Below are 17,281 nucleotides of genomic sequence, written 5' to 3'. Positions count from 1 at the left end.
CTGACTACGTAATTTCCATGCATTACCATCCATTGCAAAAGCAAAAGGATAAGTCTAACTGCAGCCTCTTCAAGTGCTTGCTAGGCATACATCTATCTAAAAGTAAAGATCATATCACACAAAGGCTGCATTTATCCTTTATCAGAAAACAGGATGAGTTTAACAATGACATCACAAAACAGAATCTTGGTAATTAACACTAAGCAAACATTACTTGCACTCCAATTGCCATGCAATACATTGCAATGCAATGCTAAGTGGTGTCAGTGTACTTCCTAACAGTTAAGGTTATTTAACAGATGCCCTCTAAAACTTCAGCTGTGTATCTTGTAAAGCCCACAAAAACCACTCTGAAATGACACGGGTGAGAAGTAGAAATTAATTTTATTTATGCTTTTGTTGAAGTTTATGTTTGCAATGAACATGCTCCCAATCTGAGGTCACCTGCTGTGGCATTCATCAGCTGCACTTGGAAAATGCAATTCCAAAAGCAAAATGCCACTCATCCACTGCTAGTTTCCATCACAGGAAAAACAGAGAGCACATTATTCTTTATTTGGGGTCATGCTGTTCTGTTCACAAGCATGGACTACACATGCTGGATTGCACAGCCACCTGATAAATGCTGTAATCACACGTACAGCGGTTTATGAACCAGTTCTGTCATCAACAAATTAACACATTGGCATCTAGTGGCCAAAGAGCACACTGCAAACAATACAAAACTGTTCATATGTCTCTCATTTCGTATTTAAGCTTTACAGAGAGATGCAGTACAGACTGGGATGGGCATATGTAGCAACAAGTCTTGCAGAAGAGATAGTCTCAGTGAGAAATCAGGCTTGAACCCACCAATTATCACAGCAGCTAATTGAGACTGGAACTGGAATGAAGTACAGTCAGGAATATTACAATGGTACCAGGACATAATTATTTGAGATAATGACACCAGTGAGCAGGGAAACAGCAGTATCACCTTCATTTGCAATAGGGAGGCAGAAAGAAAAAGAGATTCCAACATGCTACAGAATAGTGACCATCATCACTTTGCCGCAGTTTCAATTTAGAAGGGCTTCCATCAGAGTGCTACATCTCCACACAAATTCTTCCCCTGCCTCTGCCCCAAAGAAACTTGGAAAAAATTACCTCTAAATACTGAGGACATAAGAATAGAAACAAACTACATTCAGATATCACCGCCCATTGGTTACAAGCTAAGTGCTACAGTCAGCTCTCCACAGGATTTCATATTAAGATCTGAGGGAGTTCCAGCCTATCCCAAAATCTTTAAGATACTTAATGACCAACACAGACTAAGAAATATTAAGGAAAAGAGTTCAATTCTTCCACTTCCTCCCTCTGCCATTACCTCCCCCAAACTCGTGCTTCTTAAAATCCCATCCTGGTTGAGACAATTTACTTCTCCACTTCTTTCAGCCCCTTCAAAGGACAAAGGCCAGCCAATTTCACTGCTGCCAAAAGCTACAGCTCTCCAACCTCACATCCAATGATGGAGAAGGGCCGATGCCAGACCATCACTCTGCAGTTGAACTCCGTGGAAATGGAACTTCACATCAAGTACAAAGGAATAAAACACAGCCAAAATATAAGAAACAGCAGTTACAAAAACAATCCCTAGAATTTCCTTTAAGACAGAATGATGAAGGTGATACAAACTCTGATATCTGACTTGCAGGTCCCAAGGGATCTGAAATCCTCTCCCATCTGCCAGAGCTGCAAATACTTCAGGCTCAGCTAAAGATGAGATAGTTTCAGGTCAACCCTATTTTTCCCTCCTCCCTAGCACATAAGCACTGGCTATCCTGCTCATGCTACCAAAGGAAAGGGAGTAACCCTAAATAGACCAGGGAGAAGCTGTTATCCAGCAGCCAGGGACAGGAGAAACAAGAAGGTGTTTTTCCTCACTCTCAGGATCCTCTAGGTTCGGACTTGGAACTTGCCAGCTTTAGTCATGTATTTTATCCCCTTGAAGGGCTTGTACTTCTCCCCATACATGTCCAAGCGATTCACTTTCAGTCCTAAAAACAAATGAAGACAGAATAAGACTGACTGTTGCCACAAATACAGCAGACGGAGGGATCAAGGAAAAGACCATACTAGAAATGTGTCATAAATCCATTTAACTGTTGCTTAAGCATACAATTCTTTGTCAGAACGTGCTTCAGAAGGCCTGCAGAGCTACATCAGCTGTGCAGAGTGAGCACTGGCAGAGCAGAAAACATTCAGCTTCTTTACCTGACGGTCACTTACCAGATATAGCCAGCTGTTGAATTTTAAACTGCAGGTTAATAGTGGGGTTTTCATCTGGTTTCGATGTCCCAGCTTGCAGATTCATGCTACCCTTCAGGCTTGGCAGTTTCTGGGGGTTTATCTTCCCCACATCCCACGTGAGCAACTTCAAGTAACAGCAAATATAGCAGGTAAGCAGAAATACCACCATTTAAGCAGTAAAACTCTCTAAAGAAGAGCTCTGTTGTAATGCCAACTTTTCTTGTTTCTCCATGAAAAAAGTTCTTTGTCTCAGTGTAATGCTGTAATGTGATGCAAAGTACAGCAATAATAGTGAGATGGCAAAGTCCTAGGCTGCAGCAAATGAAAACAAGCCAAAACGAAGCAGCTGTGGATGCAGAAACAAATGGAAATTTGCTAACCTTTGGAAAGCCTCAGGCAGGCTGGGATTTCCAGCAAGATACCCTTACCTCCACTGCCAACCCTTAAATGAGGGCTGGAAGCAGTGGATCCTGGCTCTAGCCCTTTCAGTCCCTCAGGTGCATTGCACTGCATGCAGCTGAGCTTCCCTGGGTTGGCCCTGCCTTCCCACCAGGTGTTTCAAACTGTGACTTAGCATTTCCACTACACTCAGTATCTTCCTTTACATACTGGATACCCATTCCTTGATCAAGTCCAGGGTCCTGCACTTTACATACAGCAAACACTTAGGGAGAACAAAGACAGCTGCTCCTTATCTTTCCAGTGATGTTTCTCAAAAGCACATTGTGAATAGTATGCCCACTATTTGTGCCATGAGTTCTACTTCCTATGGGTAAGAGTGACATAATTAATGCAGAATCACCTCCCTTCCATGTGGCTGAAGCAGTGTTGCCCCATGCTCTACTATGGATAAACCTTACAGCTTGCAGAAAGAAAAAAAAAAAGAAAAGAATCCTGGTGCATGTGTTGGGGGGAGGAATCCAAACCCACTAACAAACACAAATCCTCAGTGCTCGCATAGGATTCAATGTTGGCAGGCAGCATGAAGCATGACAATCAGATAAGCAGAAATTTGTAAACCTTTCACTAGACTCGTGCCTCATTGTACAACACCAATCCTTGACTTCCTGCACACATCCAGAACTACAATCCATTCCCAGCTATCTGCCGTGTGGCTGAAGACAACAGGAGGTGTGCAAGTGTTCAAGAAACAGGAGTATATTAAGTTCACATCCCAAGAAAAGATACTGCCTTCATGGCATCAACATTCAAAGAAATGTTCTCTTAAGCTTGAGCACTTCAACTTCATTTGCTGAAAGGATAAAATTAAACAAACAAAAATCTAATTTCTCTCACCTTTGTAACTGGATCAAAGATGTGTGTGCCCTGGGAGGGTGTGAGGCTCATATTCAAGACCCCTTTTGGCATCTGGCTGGTAACCATCACTCCCTCTATAGTCTTCCCCATAGTTTGCTTTGGTCCCACTGTGATTTCAAAGCGTCCCAATGAGCTGCTATCACGGAAATTGATGTTGTGTTTAACATACACAGGAATTGCCACAAGACTGGAATAAAGAGAACAGAGCCCTTGTTAACTTTTCACCTTCGTTTTTGGTTTTCACTGTTGCCAGTAAAAAAAAAAATACAAGGAAGGACTGCAGGAAACGTGATCTTCTTAAAGGAGAAGGACATCCCAGTCTTATTAATCCAAGAGTAAATTCAGAATGCTGTCCTGAAGCCTTAATTACTTTTTCTTTTTTAAACCAAACTTTCCATATCATAGTTTTCTACATCCTCCAAGACAAGTGAAGACATTCAGTGTAATGGAAGAAACGAGCAATAGACAGCAGAATCTTCTTACACGTCATCATCAAGCTAGTAAGCAGCCCCAAACAGTGCAGCAGCACTTCAACTGCCTGCTTTCAAATTGTTTTTTTCCCCTGCTCCTTTTCACTGACTTAAGTCTGATAAGGTTTAACAAAATGCTTTAGCATCTGTAATCTCAACTATCATCAGCCTGCTTTCAGAATTCCTAGTTCTATTAAGAAAGACATCAGAAAGAAAAAAGATCAGGATTATCAGACTGTTTTATCTTAAAGTTCTTTATAAATACAGGTAATTGTTTACTCAATACTGCCTAATTCATTCCCACTCTAGTTTGTTCACCTACCTGCTCCTTGCTTTTGAAAAAACACAGCCTGACACCAAACATCCACATTCAGATCAGGTTGCCCAGGACCCCGTCCAACCTGGCCTTGAACACGTCCAAGGATGGGGCATCCACAACCTCCCTGGGCAGCCCGTTCCAGGGCCCAACCACTCTCCTTGTAAAGAAAACCACTAGAAAATTTCTAGACTAGAAATGAAAGCCAAAAAATCACTGCTCCAAACAATGAGACACATGTTTTAAAAAAGCACAAGTTACCACGCACTCCTACTTCACTTGGCACAGCAAGCCACCTAACCTTTAAAAGCAAATTTATTCTTATTGTTCCCCCAGCCCTTCCTTCTTTCTACTCAGGAAGACCCAAATTCCACAGCTTGCATCTCCAAATTCAACACTTACTTCTGAGCACTGACGTGGTAAGACAGCAAGCGAAAATTCCCGTCAGGTGGAATGAAGGAGAGAATCCTCTCTGACTCCCAGCGCTTAAAACGCACACATGGATGAAAACTGACATCATCCAATAACCGAGGGTTCTGAAATAAAAGAAAGGCTAATGAAGGCAGTTGATGAAGTAACTGCTTGAATTCTTCTCTGCAATTTTCTGTCTGTGAAGGGCCCACCATTTGACATTTCCCCATCTGAACACATCTACACTGAGGATGCTAAGTTAGCTGATTACATCTGTGCATAGTGGTACTCGATATTCTTAGTCCTATTCAGACTGGATATCAGAGGAAAATCCCTTTACTGTGGTCAAACGGTGGAAGTGGCTTCTTAGAAATGCTGTTGATGCCCTGTGCCTGCTAGCATCTGAGATGCACTTGGATAACAGCCTCAGGAACATGCTTTAGCTTTTACTTATCCCTAAAGGCTAAACTAAACTATTCTATTCTATCTTAGCAAATTCAGGCACGTCAAACAATTACATTGATGCACATTCATAAAAACATACCTCGTTAGGATATTTACCTAAATACCAAAGCTCAGAAATTTAAACACAAGCAGTAGTTTTAATAAAGAACCTGAAAAGAAAACCTTTAGGCTCAAAGTGGTTGAAGTTCATTGTGAGTTTCCATCGTCAATTCTTTTTATTTGATATACATAAGTTCTGACCTACTGGAAACCATCACTGTAAACCAGGGATCTTAGTGGCATGGCTGAGAAACTCTTTTCAAAATATTTAAGTAGAGATACATCCTCGAGCTTTACCATAAAGGAAAGAGTAAGATCTGGCATCCCAGTCAGCTTGACACAAGCATCAATTACTCCTTGGATTTCAGCAGTAATTGTAGAACCTACAACAATAAAAGCAAACACAGGAGGTCATACGAACCTTATTAAAATTCATCACAACATGAAACAATTATTAATGAGGAAGAAGGGAATTTAATATCTTTATGAAGAGTCACCACATCTTACGTTGCCTGTTCAACGTATTTCTCACTTCCAAATGCTTCAAGAGAAGATGCATACAGACAAGAACCACTGACATCTACAGCGCCCACCCCAATGGGCAACAGCAGTAGCTCCCAACTAAGGAGACAGTCCTGCTGTCAGAATTTCTAGCCACCTTCTATTTTCCCTGTACAGAATTGTTTACAAGACCTTATGAACAGCCAGAGGAGAAGAACAAGTGAAAATTTTGATCCTTCTCTAAAATTTTTGACTGAATGGCACCTACAGCTTTGCAACATTTCAAAGTAAGAAGAGGAACAAAACTTCCCACACTTACATGAAGGAGCACCTCTTTGGAAAACAAAAAATTATTACAACAAGTTGCCCTGGCCTTAGCAAAAAGCCATTTCCATACCTGATTTGTCAATTATTGCATCTATCTCCTCAATCACATCAAAATATGCCTCATTGTTGGTGTATTTCACACCAGTACGTCTCCAAGGCACCACTGATAGCTGTCCAGTAGGAAGCTGGTCACCCACATTAGTGCTTCCTGGAAGAAGAACAGTAATCACATCAACCACAGAACATAGTCAGTGTTCCAGAACAAGTTCCTGGCCTCATCTCACTAGATTGCAATTAATTTCCAAGAAACCTCTGTCTCTTTGTGGGAGAATTAATTATTCATTCTTTGTATTCTACAGTCAGCGTCTCCACATCCATAAGCAATAACGTGAGACTCCCTAAAATCTGTGCTATGGTTTAGAAGGGTATGGAACAACAAACATTTTCTTCACCTATGTCCAGCTTGACTCATGTAGGAATACTGCCACAAAGTCACAGCAGTTTATCTACTTTTAGTTTCCTCATACCTGTGATGGTGTTGACTACTGTTCGCAGGATAGTTGGAGGCTTTATCAGTTCTTTGAGAATATTAGATTCTGTTGCCAATGGAAAGCCATTGTCTAGCATCTCTTCCAGCACTTCGTAAACCACCACAACGTTGTCCTTGATCATCACCTCTGAACAGACACCAAAGTAATCCTGTGCAAAAGAAATAATTAATCTCTAGAGGAGACGAGGAGTGACCATTCAGTTCATTTTCTCCCACAAATACATCAATCAAGCTTCTTGCAGCAGGTGAAACAGCACTGACACATGTTAGTAGAAGCACAACATACTGAACACTGCAACAAGAAGCACAACTCTAAGCACACCTCCACCTTTGCCCCAGAAAGCTGGCAATCACTGCATTGCTGCATACATCTATTTCCTTTCTATATAATGGGGTTCACTCTAATAGCCAAGAGTTTTCAACTGGCATTTGAAAGCAGCTCTGATGCAACTGGATAAGCAGCAACATTAACTGAAAATAAGCAATTTCCTGAAGAATGTTTTGGCTTGAACACGAAACACAAGACTTCCATATCAATAGAAGTAACTCAGATTTTGACTGTAATAATGCTTTTACCTAGTTACTTTAATAGTGATGGCCTTCAAAACAAACAAACAAAAACCACCATACTACAGAACAGTGGTTGGGAATCTACCTGTGACAGCATTATTTAGAAATTCCAATTAAAATGCTTTTCCACTCAAGCCATACCTGGCCAAATAGCTCAGCACAAGATGAGAATCAGCCTCAGGCAACCTAAAGCTAACAGGTCTCACCAAAAGCAAGTCAAATCCACCCACACACACACCAAAAAAAAACCAAAAACAACCAAACAAGTTGCTTGGATTCAAACTCTGGGTATAAACAAAGAGTCAACCACGCTCTGAACTTGATGAAACATAATTCAGAGCCTGCTGTTGCATTCTGAGCAGTATTTGGAAGAAAAGTTCACATGATGCCCATCTGACCAGGCACTAATACTTCCTGCATTTCAGCTGATCACAAGACAATTCAAACCCAGACTATACAATCATGTTGCTGGCAGGCAGTAGAGAGATATGTTCTGCATTCTACATCCACCACCAACTCTCAGTTGTGTCAGTAGAGAGAAAATGCAGTTGCTCTGAGGCAACTCCTATAGCTCACTTCTTTAGGTAGCAAGGTACCCTTCCAAGACACACTGTGCTGTAAACGTGCAGGCAGACTGTCAGACTAAGGAACACAAATTGCAGAATTTCCTTTGAAAATTGCTGAGACTTGTGAAACCAACTTCAGCTGGGTCTCACAAGCGCAGCCCCAAGAAGATACAAGATTGCAAAACAGAAACGCAGTTCTTGATTGCTGAAAGCTCCTTCCTGTAAGCAAACATTTATCTCGAGTCCATCATCAACCTGAGAAGTTAATTCCTAGCTACTGCAAGCAGTCAGAATCACAGGATGGGGTTGGAAGGGACCTCAAGGATCATGAATCTCCAACCCCCGGACACAGACAGGGCCACCAACCTCCCCATTTAATATAAAAAAGCACACACACTAAATCCTTGCAGGCATAGGACGTAAGTTAAGAGAGAGAAAAAAGAAAAAACTAATTGTCACAAACTCGAAAGACTCCCTTTTTTCTCCTATCACTGTCATCCTTTGCAACAGTGGTGATGTCAGGCTTCTCCTTTCCTAAGCTCCCAGCACCCACCAACAAACACCATCGCGTCCTTCCTCCACGTGAGCCAAACCTGGAAGGTGTCGACGACACGGTGCAGAAACTCAATGACGAACAGAGGAGGCACCTCCGTCTGGATAACGGCCACAAAGAAGATCTTGTGGCGGTACACGCTGAGCAGGTAGTGATGCGGGGTGGAGATGACCGGCGGTACGTTCTCCGCTTCTGAAGCCCTCTCCTGCGCCTCGAAGAAGTAATCGCAGACAGAACGGCTGACGACGCTCTTCCAGTGCTTCTCTAGGAAGATGTCCCCCGAGGCGTTAATCAGGAACAGGCTGTGGATCATGACTGCGCCGTCACACGGCAGGAAAGCAACCCACGGGGCGAGCTTTCGCAGCGAGAGCTCTAACGGAGCGACCCGAGAGCAGCCGAGCCCGATCAGCCGAGGAGAGGCGCGCTGGTGATGACGCACAGAGCGGCACGGCTTCCATTGGGGGAGCGCCGCACCGCGCAGCAGGGCACGTTCCGCCAGCAGGGGGCGCAGGGCACGCTGCGCCAGAATCACAGTATGGCCAGGTTGGAAGGGACCTCAAGGATCGCGGAGCTCCAACCCCCTGCCGCACGCAGGGCCACCAACCTCCACATTTCACACCAGCCCAGGCTGCCCAGGGCCCCATCCAACCTGGCCTCCAACACCTCCAGGGATGGACGGGGCATCACAGCCTCTCTGGCAGCTGTTCCAGCACCTCTCCACTCTCACAGCACAGAACTTCCCCTGACATCCAACCTCCAGCTGCCCTCCCTCAACTTCAAACCATTTCCCCTTGTCCTGCTTTCATCTCCCCTTTCAAAGAATTGATTCCCCTCCTGTCTGCTGGCTCCCTTCAGGCACTGCAGGCTGCACTGAGGTCACCCCGCAGCCTTCTTTTCTCCATGCTGAACAAGCCCAGCTCCCTCAGCCTGTCTTTGTGGTGGAGGTGCTGCAGCCCCTGCTCATCTCTGCGGCTCCTCTGCACCCTCTCCAGCAGCTCCCCGTCCTTCCTGTCCTGGGGGCTCCAGCCCTGGACGCAGTGCTGCAGATGGGGCCTCACAGGAGCAGAGCAGAGGGGGACGATCGCCCCCCTGTCCCTGCTGCCCCCCCCTCTGCTGACGGAGCCCAGGACCCCATTTGCCTTCTGAGCTGTAATCACACACTGCTGGCTCATGTTCAGCTTTCCACCCATCAAGACCCCCAGGTCCTTCTCTGCAGAGCTGCTCTGAAGGACCACTCCTTCCCGTCTGTACAGATGCCTGGCATCCCTCTCGCCCAAGTGCAAAATCTTGCACTGTGCTGTGCTGAACCTCATTAGGTTCATCCAAGACCACCTTCCAAGCCTGCTGAGGTTCCTCTGAATGGCACCCCATTGTGTCAACCACACCACTCAGCTTGGTGTCAGCAAACTTGCTGAGGATGCACTCAATTCCATCACCAGTGTCATTGATAAAGACGTTACAGAGCACCAGTCCCAAGACAGACCCCTGGGTGATGCCACTTGTTATCGGCCTCCACCTGGACACAGAACCACAGACTCTGTCTGCAGCCTTTCCACCAATTCCTTATCCATCGAGTGGTCCACCCATCTAATCCACATCCTTCCAATTTGGAGATAAGGACGTGGTGGGGGGCCATATCAAAGACCTTGCTCTAGTCCAGGTAAATGACATCGGCTGTGCTGCCACCTCTACCTGGTTGTGATCAATTGCTCCAATACAGGAAAAGAAAAACAGCTTCTTCTGCACAAAAAGAACTGTGTGAGCATACAGCTCTTACTGCGTGGGAAGGAAGGAAGCCTACTGGTCAGGACTGCTGCAAAAGCACTGGCAGGCTCGGATCTGAGTCTGCTGCCACCTGTTCTTCACAGGGCTGTTTGAAGCTTATGTTAGATCTTGCTGTAACTACTCGTAGTTATTTCCCCCCAATTTCCCTGTTTTGTTGCAACTATTTCCCCCCAAAATGGGGCAGAGGTCAGGCTGTTCATGCCGACATCACATTTTCTTAATCCAGCATGCAAAAGGTTAACCTCTTTCACAAAAGCAAAAAGGAGAACTGACCTACTTACTGCCATTTACACTTCAGGTTTGTTTTCAAGTGAGTTTTTAAGCAAGATTTTTTTTTTTAAATGTCTAATTTGAAACACTCCAATGAACTACATATTTGAGAGCAACAAAGAGGTATATGTCATTTAATTATGGTGTTCTGTTCTAAATTTAAACAATTGTGCATGGTTTTAACATCATTGCTAAGAGGCTCTTGCTGTGCTATCAGAAATCATACAGGCATCATAGATAGAAAGCAGCAGCACACGGTTAAGTTGAACAACAGAAAGCCTTTATGCACTTGCCAGCTTCTCTGAGAAACTCAAACCATTCTGTTTCCAACCTAGAAATTAAACTCTACAGTCATGAGACACTTCTTATCAATATGAGTGTTCACTTGTCTCACAAAACACCAATCCGTTTTCCCTGTATCATACATACATTGGTTGAAAACCTTGATCTCTGGTTGCTTGTGCTTCTCATCAAAACTGTTGATAGTTCAATCAGTTCATGTTGTTATTTATTTTTTACAGTAATTTTGGTTTCTTTAATCATCAAGAACTTTACAGCCAATGCAAAAGACATCACAGCGTAATAAATTCTTTCTGCACAACCAAGGTGAAGGCTGCTGAGGGAAGAAGGGGAATATATTTCTGCTCACAATCTTATAGGCTTATGAAGAACTAATCGTGAGAGACAGCTTGCCAAAAATCACTGGCCTCTGAGGAGTTGTCATGTACCTGGGATGCTAATCTGAACCTTAAACTTCTCTAAGAATTTTCCCATACCTTGCTGAGAAGAATTTAACGTTGCACTGCTGCTTGCTGCTGCAGGAACGTGGCCTATCTGCTTCCAAACGGAAGGATCAGGAGCAGAAGGATCATGTTTTGCTTTCAAAGTCAGCAAATGCTTTTCTCCACAATGGCTCAGAACTTTATATAAACTGAAATGTAAAGGAGAACACGGCAGAAGGTACAGCAATAACAGAATTCCACGTTGCTGGTTCAGTTCCTGACAGCCTGAAAGCAACTCAGTTAAGGGGAGCTGAGTCCTCAGGGGCAAAAATCAATGCTGAAAAAAAGTGCACAGTTTGGCAACAGCTTTACCTTCGTAAAACAATCCCTTTCTTCTGCAGTTTGCCAAATATAAGAATTCTGATGATTCAGCTGTTAGCCGGTGCTGTGAGAATGAAACAGAGCAGACGAAAGCAAGCTGGGTTTTGTTCCTAAATTACTGAACAAGAAGTAATTCTGAAAGGTTGCCAGAAAAAAAAACTCCTGTAAATTTGGAGACAGAACGGAGTCCAGAGGTGCACCTGTGTGGAACGCAGCTGGTTTGCAGGGCTACTTCATCACCGAACCCTTCCCGTGATGGGCAAGCTCTGCCACACTCACGTTATTCTCTGGAAATTACACTCATACCCCACTCGCAACATTTTCTTTTGTACCGAAAAAACCTAACAGCAGAAATCGAAGACGTCAGAAAGTCACTGAAACTGCCTGACTAAACGAGGGGCAGGCGCGGCGACACCGTTACCCATCCCTGAACTCAGCCTACGGGGCAGACAGCCGTCCTACCTTAGGGCTGCAACACCTTTTCACAGCACGGCGGTTCGTCCGTGCCGTTCCCGCCGAATTTTGGCCGGGCGGGAGCCCAGCCGCGCCGACGGCCGCCCGCTCCGCAGCTCCGCGGCTCCGCGGCTCCGCCGCTCCGCCGCCCGAGCGCCGCTCGCCCGCAGCCCATCCCGCGCTGCTCCTCAGGGCCGCCCCGAGCCGAGGCCGACGCTGCCGCCCGCCGCGCTGTTCCCGGGCGGCGCCCCCGCCCGCCGCGGGCTGTTCCGCTGCCGCGCCCCCTCCCCCCGTCGCGGAGCTCCGGACCCAAGATGGCCGCCGTGTCAGTTTCGGGCTTCGCCGCCGTTCGGCCTTTGCTTCTCGGTTCCCGTCTCTCGCGGCGTTCGGTGAGTAGCGTCGGCGGGATCGCCCCGTCTCTATCGCCCGGTGCCGGGTAACGCGGGGACCGGCGGCCTGCGGGCCTCGCGGCCCGAGGAAGGGGAAGGCCCGCCGGGCTCCCCGGGCTCGCGGCCTGTTCCGGCCCCGCCGCCGCTGTGCGCCAGGCCCGGACCGGGCCGCTCGCCGCCCCGAGCCCAGCCGGCCGCTTTCCTCGGGAGGCCGCGGATGAGGCGAGGCTCGCGGTCGGGCCGCGGGCTCGCGGTCGGGCCGCGCTCCTGCAGTGGCGCGAAGGAGCGCGGATGAGGCTCCGCGCGGGCCCGGCCGGAGCGGTGCGGGCGCTGGGTGCGCTGCCCGGCGGCGGGGGGTGGGGAGCGGAGCGGAGCGGCGCCTGGCTGCAGCGGGCACGCGGCTCCGGATTCCCCGGTGCGACTGTCTGGGTTGAGGCGGGGCGCCGTGCGTGCGGCCCGGCCGGGAGAGGGATGGGCTGGAGCCGTAGCAGGTGCAGGGCCGTGCTGAGCGAACGGAGTCGGGAAGGTCCTGAGCCGGTTATGTAACGGCCCGGAGCTGTGCCTTTCGTGATTGCTGGTGAAAAGAAAGAGAACTCCGAGCACGGAGCTGTGCTGCGCGGTGGTTGTGAGTCCTTCTACTGCTGGAGCCGTGTGGTTTGATGTCTGTATGTAAATACGTTCGGTGCGTTGATAACTTCTTGAATACTTACTAGAAATCAAATTGGAAGAGAACAGAGAGAACACCTGGCTTATGGATGAAGCCTACCTTGCAGAAAAATGTTTTTCCTTTTAATAAATAGATCATGAATTCTTCAGGGTTGGTGTGCTTTTACACACGCACTGTTACCATGCTAAGGAAAAGTCTTCGTTGAAGAGAACTGAAGGCTGTAAAATAGAACCTCCTACCCTCACATCTTTAATTAATAGTGACATAAGCATTCCTTTTTCATTTGTATATGATCGCTTGTTACTTTGTCCTCAAGTGTGCTTCATCCATGGAGGATTATACACTTGTAGTCTTTTCTACAGTGGCATATTTAATGACAATCTCAAGCTGTGTTTCTTTACTTTTTTTTACCTGATGCAACAACTGTCTTGGCTTTTCTTAGTGGGAGGGAGTCAGGTCTATGATTTATGCTCCTGGAAGAGATCTGAGAGTTCCTCGCTGTTTGCTCAAGACTTTTGATTATTCCTACTGTTTTCTATTCAAATTCCAGGCAGTGTCTTCTGTGTGCAGAAATGAAGAGGACTGCTGGCTTGGGTTGTTATTGTTTGGTTGTGGTTTTTTCGTTTGTAGATCCTTGACATACGAATGTTTTTAATGTTCGTATAGGTTGTGCTCAGCATTGATATAAAAGTTGGTGTAGAATTCATGTTAACTTTGTAGATCAAAACAACAAGAGCACACTATTTTTTTCCATCCTCAAGGTTGTATAGAATTAATTTTTGCAATATTAAACCACTGTTCATTAGCAATGAAGATAGAACCTTAATTGTTACTTCTGTGTAACAACTGGAGTAACTGATTAAAGCTTTGCCCTGTGTGTGCAATGAATTAATGTTGGCTGTTATTTTTTTGCAATTGTTAATTACAAATATCTCTTTCTCTTCCAGGTGTAATGTTACAGTGCTTCTAATTGCGAGCGTGCAGACCAAAAGCTGAGGTGAGCTGCATTGAAATCTTTATATCTTCGTGGAAAACCTTTGTGAAGCTGTGACTGGATTTATTGGAAATAATTAGGAAATTTCTAATTGTTTTGCTTTCTTCTCCCCAGTGTGACGACACTTAATGTTTGAGAAAGGAGAAGTAATTCAGGACAGAAAACGTGTATGCTATGGTTAGCTGTTTCCCATCATCCGAGAATCTGTTTTCCCAGTGTGTGAAACTTGTTCAGCATCAGGATAAAGGATAACGACTCTATGGATATACAGAAGTCTTCACCATGGTAAAACTCGCCAACCCCCTGTATACGGAGTGGATTCTGGAGGCAATCAAAAAGGTAAAGAAGCAAAAACAGCGTCCTTCAGAAGAGAGGATATGCAATGCAGTGTCTTCATCACATGGCTTGGATCGCAAAACTGTGCTGGAACAGTTAGAGTTGAGCGTTAAAGATGGAACTATTTTAAAAGTCTCCAACAAGGGTCTCAACTCCTATAAAGATCCTGATAATCCTGGGAGAATAGCACTTCCGAAGCCTCGGAACCATGGGAAGTTGGATGGTAAGCCAAATGTGGACTGGAATAAACTCATCAAACGGGCAATTGAGGGCTTGGGTGAGTCTGGTGGCTCATCCTTGAAGAACATCGAGCGTTTTCTGAAAGGTCAGAAAGATGTGTCTGCATTATTTGGAGGTAGTGCTGCCTCCGTTTTTCACCAGCAACTACGATTAGCTGTCAAACGTGCAGTTGGCCATGGCAGGCTCCTTAAAGACGGACCTCTGTACCAACTCAACACTAAAGCAACCACTAATGCTGATGGGAAGGAGAGTTTTGAGTCTCTTTCCTGTCTGCCTCCGGTGTGTCTCCTTCCTCATGAAAAGGATAAGGTAAGACCCAATTTACGTAGGTATTTTTGTGTCCTTGGTGAAACGTTCCATTACGCAGTCACAGTTTGAGGTCGATTTGTTTAACTTGCATCTGGTAAAATAGAAATGGCAAATATACTTTAAGGATCCTCTGTTCGTATTTCTGAGCGTGACCAGAGAAACTTGAATAGAGATGATGATTTGTGCATTGGACCTGCAATCTGCAAATGAAGAACTGTGGGGAAATTACCTCTTATGTGCTCAATTCTGCTGTAGGGAAACATGACGGGCTTACCACGTGGTTACAGTAGCAAAACTTAGGCAAGTGAGCCTCCTCATTTTAAGTTGCTTTAAGATAGGGTAGATTGATAAAGCAAACTTGAGATGATCTAATTTTTGTGTTTTAATTTGACTGCCAGTTTAAAAGCTTATCTGAATACAGATAACACTGCAAAGTACTGGTGAGCCAAATATTGTCATAGAGGCTTTAAGCATTCCCAGTGAAGAATTCAGCTTCTGTCCTCGTGTAGCTTTGTTGTTAAATATGAAGAGAAGGTAGGTAGGTGATAGCAGTTGAAAGGAGGAGTGAAATCAGAGGATGTGGAGAGCAAAGGAAGTGCTGTAATGAGCAATCATGAGCTACTGCTCTTTTGTGTGCCTTCTACCCATCCTTGAATGTAGCTCATTATATAAACCAAAGCACTTTTCTATTGTTTTCTCCTATTTTCATGTTTCCTTTTTCCCCTTTCTTCCATCCTTTTGTGTGCCTGAGGTCTTTGACTGAGGAGTCAAACCTCAAGATCGAGTGGTTAGATTGAAACTGATACCCAGGCAGTGTCTTTCCTATCATTTTTATGCTGCTGTGGAAGCAGAGTAAGACTGAAGTCTTTGTTTATTCACCATCCATTTGCCACTAATCATATCTATATATTACTCATCTCCAGGAGTTTCACAACTTGAAAATTATTTTTTCTACCACAATATATATATATTTTTGATGGATTTTTTTGTTGTTGTTGTTGACCAGCAAGGATGTTTTTGAGTATTCTGCTCACAGTTTCCACTCTGCAGGGACAGGGAGTGTTTACCATCTCTTAGGATTTGAAGACTTAAAACTACTGTAGGAATCTTCTTCCTAAGAAGAAGGGTAGCAGCTGCTTTAATACCAGTAAAGATTCTCTGAAATTTTAATTGTGGGAGTTCTGGTGTGGACGAAGACCTTGATGGAGTTGTGTTGTAGGCTGGTGGAATGTAATAATATGCTGAAACTCCCAGTAGCTTTTTCAAGTTCTCCATCCAGATTTGTGTCCTACGTACTTCTCCAACTGTCTGTAATGAAATCAGTAAAGAAAACTGGTGATAAACAAACCTGGTACATGTGGGAGCTGGACTGAGAGTGGGACATACCTGCCATGCATGTTACTGTTAGCTATGTGTGTTTCACAGCCTCATCAATCATCTGTCAAAACCCAGCACCAGTCTGAGATTCAGATGAAGTGTTCCCTGTTTTTGTCACAGAACAGAATATATCAGATTGGTCACTGATAGTATGGGCTACCATAAATACTGAATTTCTTTTGAGGTTTGTGTTCAGGCTGCCATATATTCTACTCATTCCTTCTCTACCTGCTCAAGTCTGAGGAGCTTGAACACAACATGGTTGGTTATTGGGTTTAGAAGGTCTTACTGTAAGCTTTTGAACATTAGCTGCAGTAGAAATATTGCAGAGGGTTTCCTTGCTAAATTCTGACTTATTTTTTGATCTTTTATATTAAGATTCCACGTTTCTACTCTTCCTGTGCCATCTCCATGCAGTGTAACTCATGCTGAGTTTCATGCTAGTTTCTTGAGTAATTTTGAAGATACTGTATGAAAACACCTGTGGAAATTCTGTCAGCATTAACTGACGTGTCAGTGGAAGCCAAAAGATCATTCCTGTTCTACAGGATTTTGAACACATTTTTTTTCTTTCTGCAGATGTTGTGATAATCTTCCTCCCTTCTACTGTCTTGCTGCATCTCCACCAGTTAGGTGTGTGCAAATGCATGCTGAGGTGTAGTAGTTTTCTTGCTGAGTGCTTGAGAGTGGTGAGGTTTTCTTTGCTTTCTTTAGGGGAATCATTCAGCACAGCTTTTTCAGAAATCTCACTGCCCCGTTTCTTTAGTTTGGATCTTGAAATGGTTTTGGCAATAAGACAAACAAAGCCTTGGTCTCCCAGAACTGATAAATCCTAGTGACATTTTTCATGTTCAGTCTTCTTTTATCCTGTGACTCTTCAGCCTTTAACATCCTCTTGAGAGCTCCTTATGTGTTCATGTCCAAACTTAGGATTCTTAAGGTATCATAGTTCTTTGTTTCATTTAGAAATACGTTTTCTAC

General features: G+C 44.8%; 2 protein-coding genes across 2 annotated transcripts in view; one reads left to right on the top strand and one right to left on the bottom strand.

Annotated features, from left to right (window-relative positions):
* Positions 1-365: 365 nt before the first annotated feature.
* On the bottom strand, positions 366-8,809 carry AP3M2 (adaptor related protein complex 3 subunit mu 2). Its single transcript, XM_052701880.1, has 8 exons — positions 8,418-8,809; positions 6,666-6,837; positions 6,209-6,346; positions 5,608-5,693; positions 4,798-4,931; positions 3,589-3,796; positions 2,272-2,416; positions 366-2,039 (listed from the first exon to the last, which is right to left on the bottom strand). Exons 1-8 carry the CDS (start codon positions 8,688-8,690, stop codon positions 1,939-1,941), a joined length of 1,257 nt encoding a protein of 418 aa, XP_052557840.1. The 5' UTR covers positions 8,691-8,809; the 3' UTR covers positions 366-1,938.
* Positions 8,810-12,266: 3,457 nt separating this feature from the next.
* The window catches only part of KAT6A (lysine acetyltransferase 6A), a 32,689-nt gene continuing 27,674 nt past the window's right edge, over positions 12,267-17,281 (top strand). The window contains exons 1-3 of the mRNA XM_052701847.1: positions 12,267-12,377; positions 13,992-14,041; positions 14,153-14,923. Coding sequence (XP_052557807.1) covers positions 14,321-14,923 — 603 coding nt within the window. The 5' untranslated portion in view covers positions 12,267-12,377; positions 13,992-14,041; positions 14,153-14,320. The remainder of the gene's footprint in view (positions 12,378-13,991; positions 14,042-14,152; positions 14,924-17,281) is intronic.

This window comes from Tympanuchus pallidicinctus, unplaced genomic scaffold, assembly GCF_026119805.1.
Source record: "Tympanuchus pallidicinctus isolate F22 unplaced genomic scaffold, pur_lepc_1.0 scaffold41, whole genome shotgun sequence".
NCBI classification, from domain to species: domain Eukaryota; kingdom Metazoa; phylum Chordata; class Aves; order Galliformes; family Phasianidae; genus Tympanuchus; species Tympanuchus pallidicinctus.
Note: the sequence above shows the minus strand (reverse complement) of the source record. Positions and strands in the feature narration are given on the sequence as shown.

Bases quoted from the DNA above. Each gene is read 5' to 3' on its own strand.
- AP3M2 (XM_052701880.1), bottom strand. From the start codon at position 8,690: ATGATCCACAGCCTGTTCCTGATTAACGCCTCGGGGGACATCTTCCTA. The intron at 6,838-8,417 runs GTTTGGCTCACG...TCTTTTGCACAG, and splicing joins GTGTCGTCGACACCTTCCAG to GATTACTTTGGTGTCTGTTC. The intron at 3,797-4,797 runs GTAAGTGTTGAA...TCTTTATTCCAG, and splicing joins TACCACGTCAGTGCTCAGAA to TCTTGTGGCAATTCCTGTGT.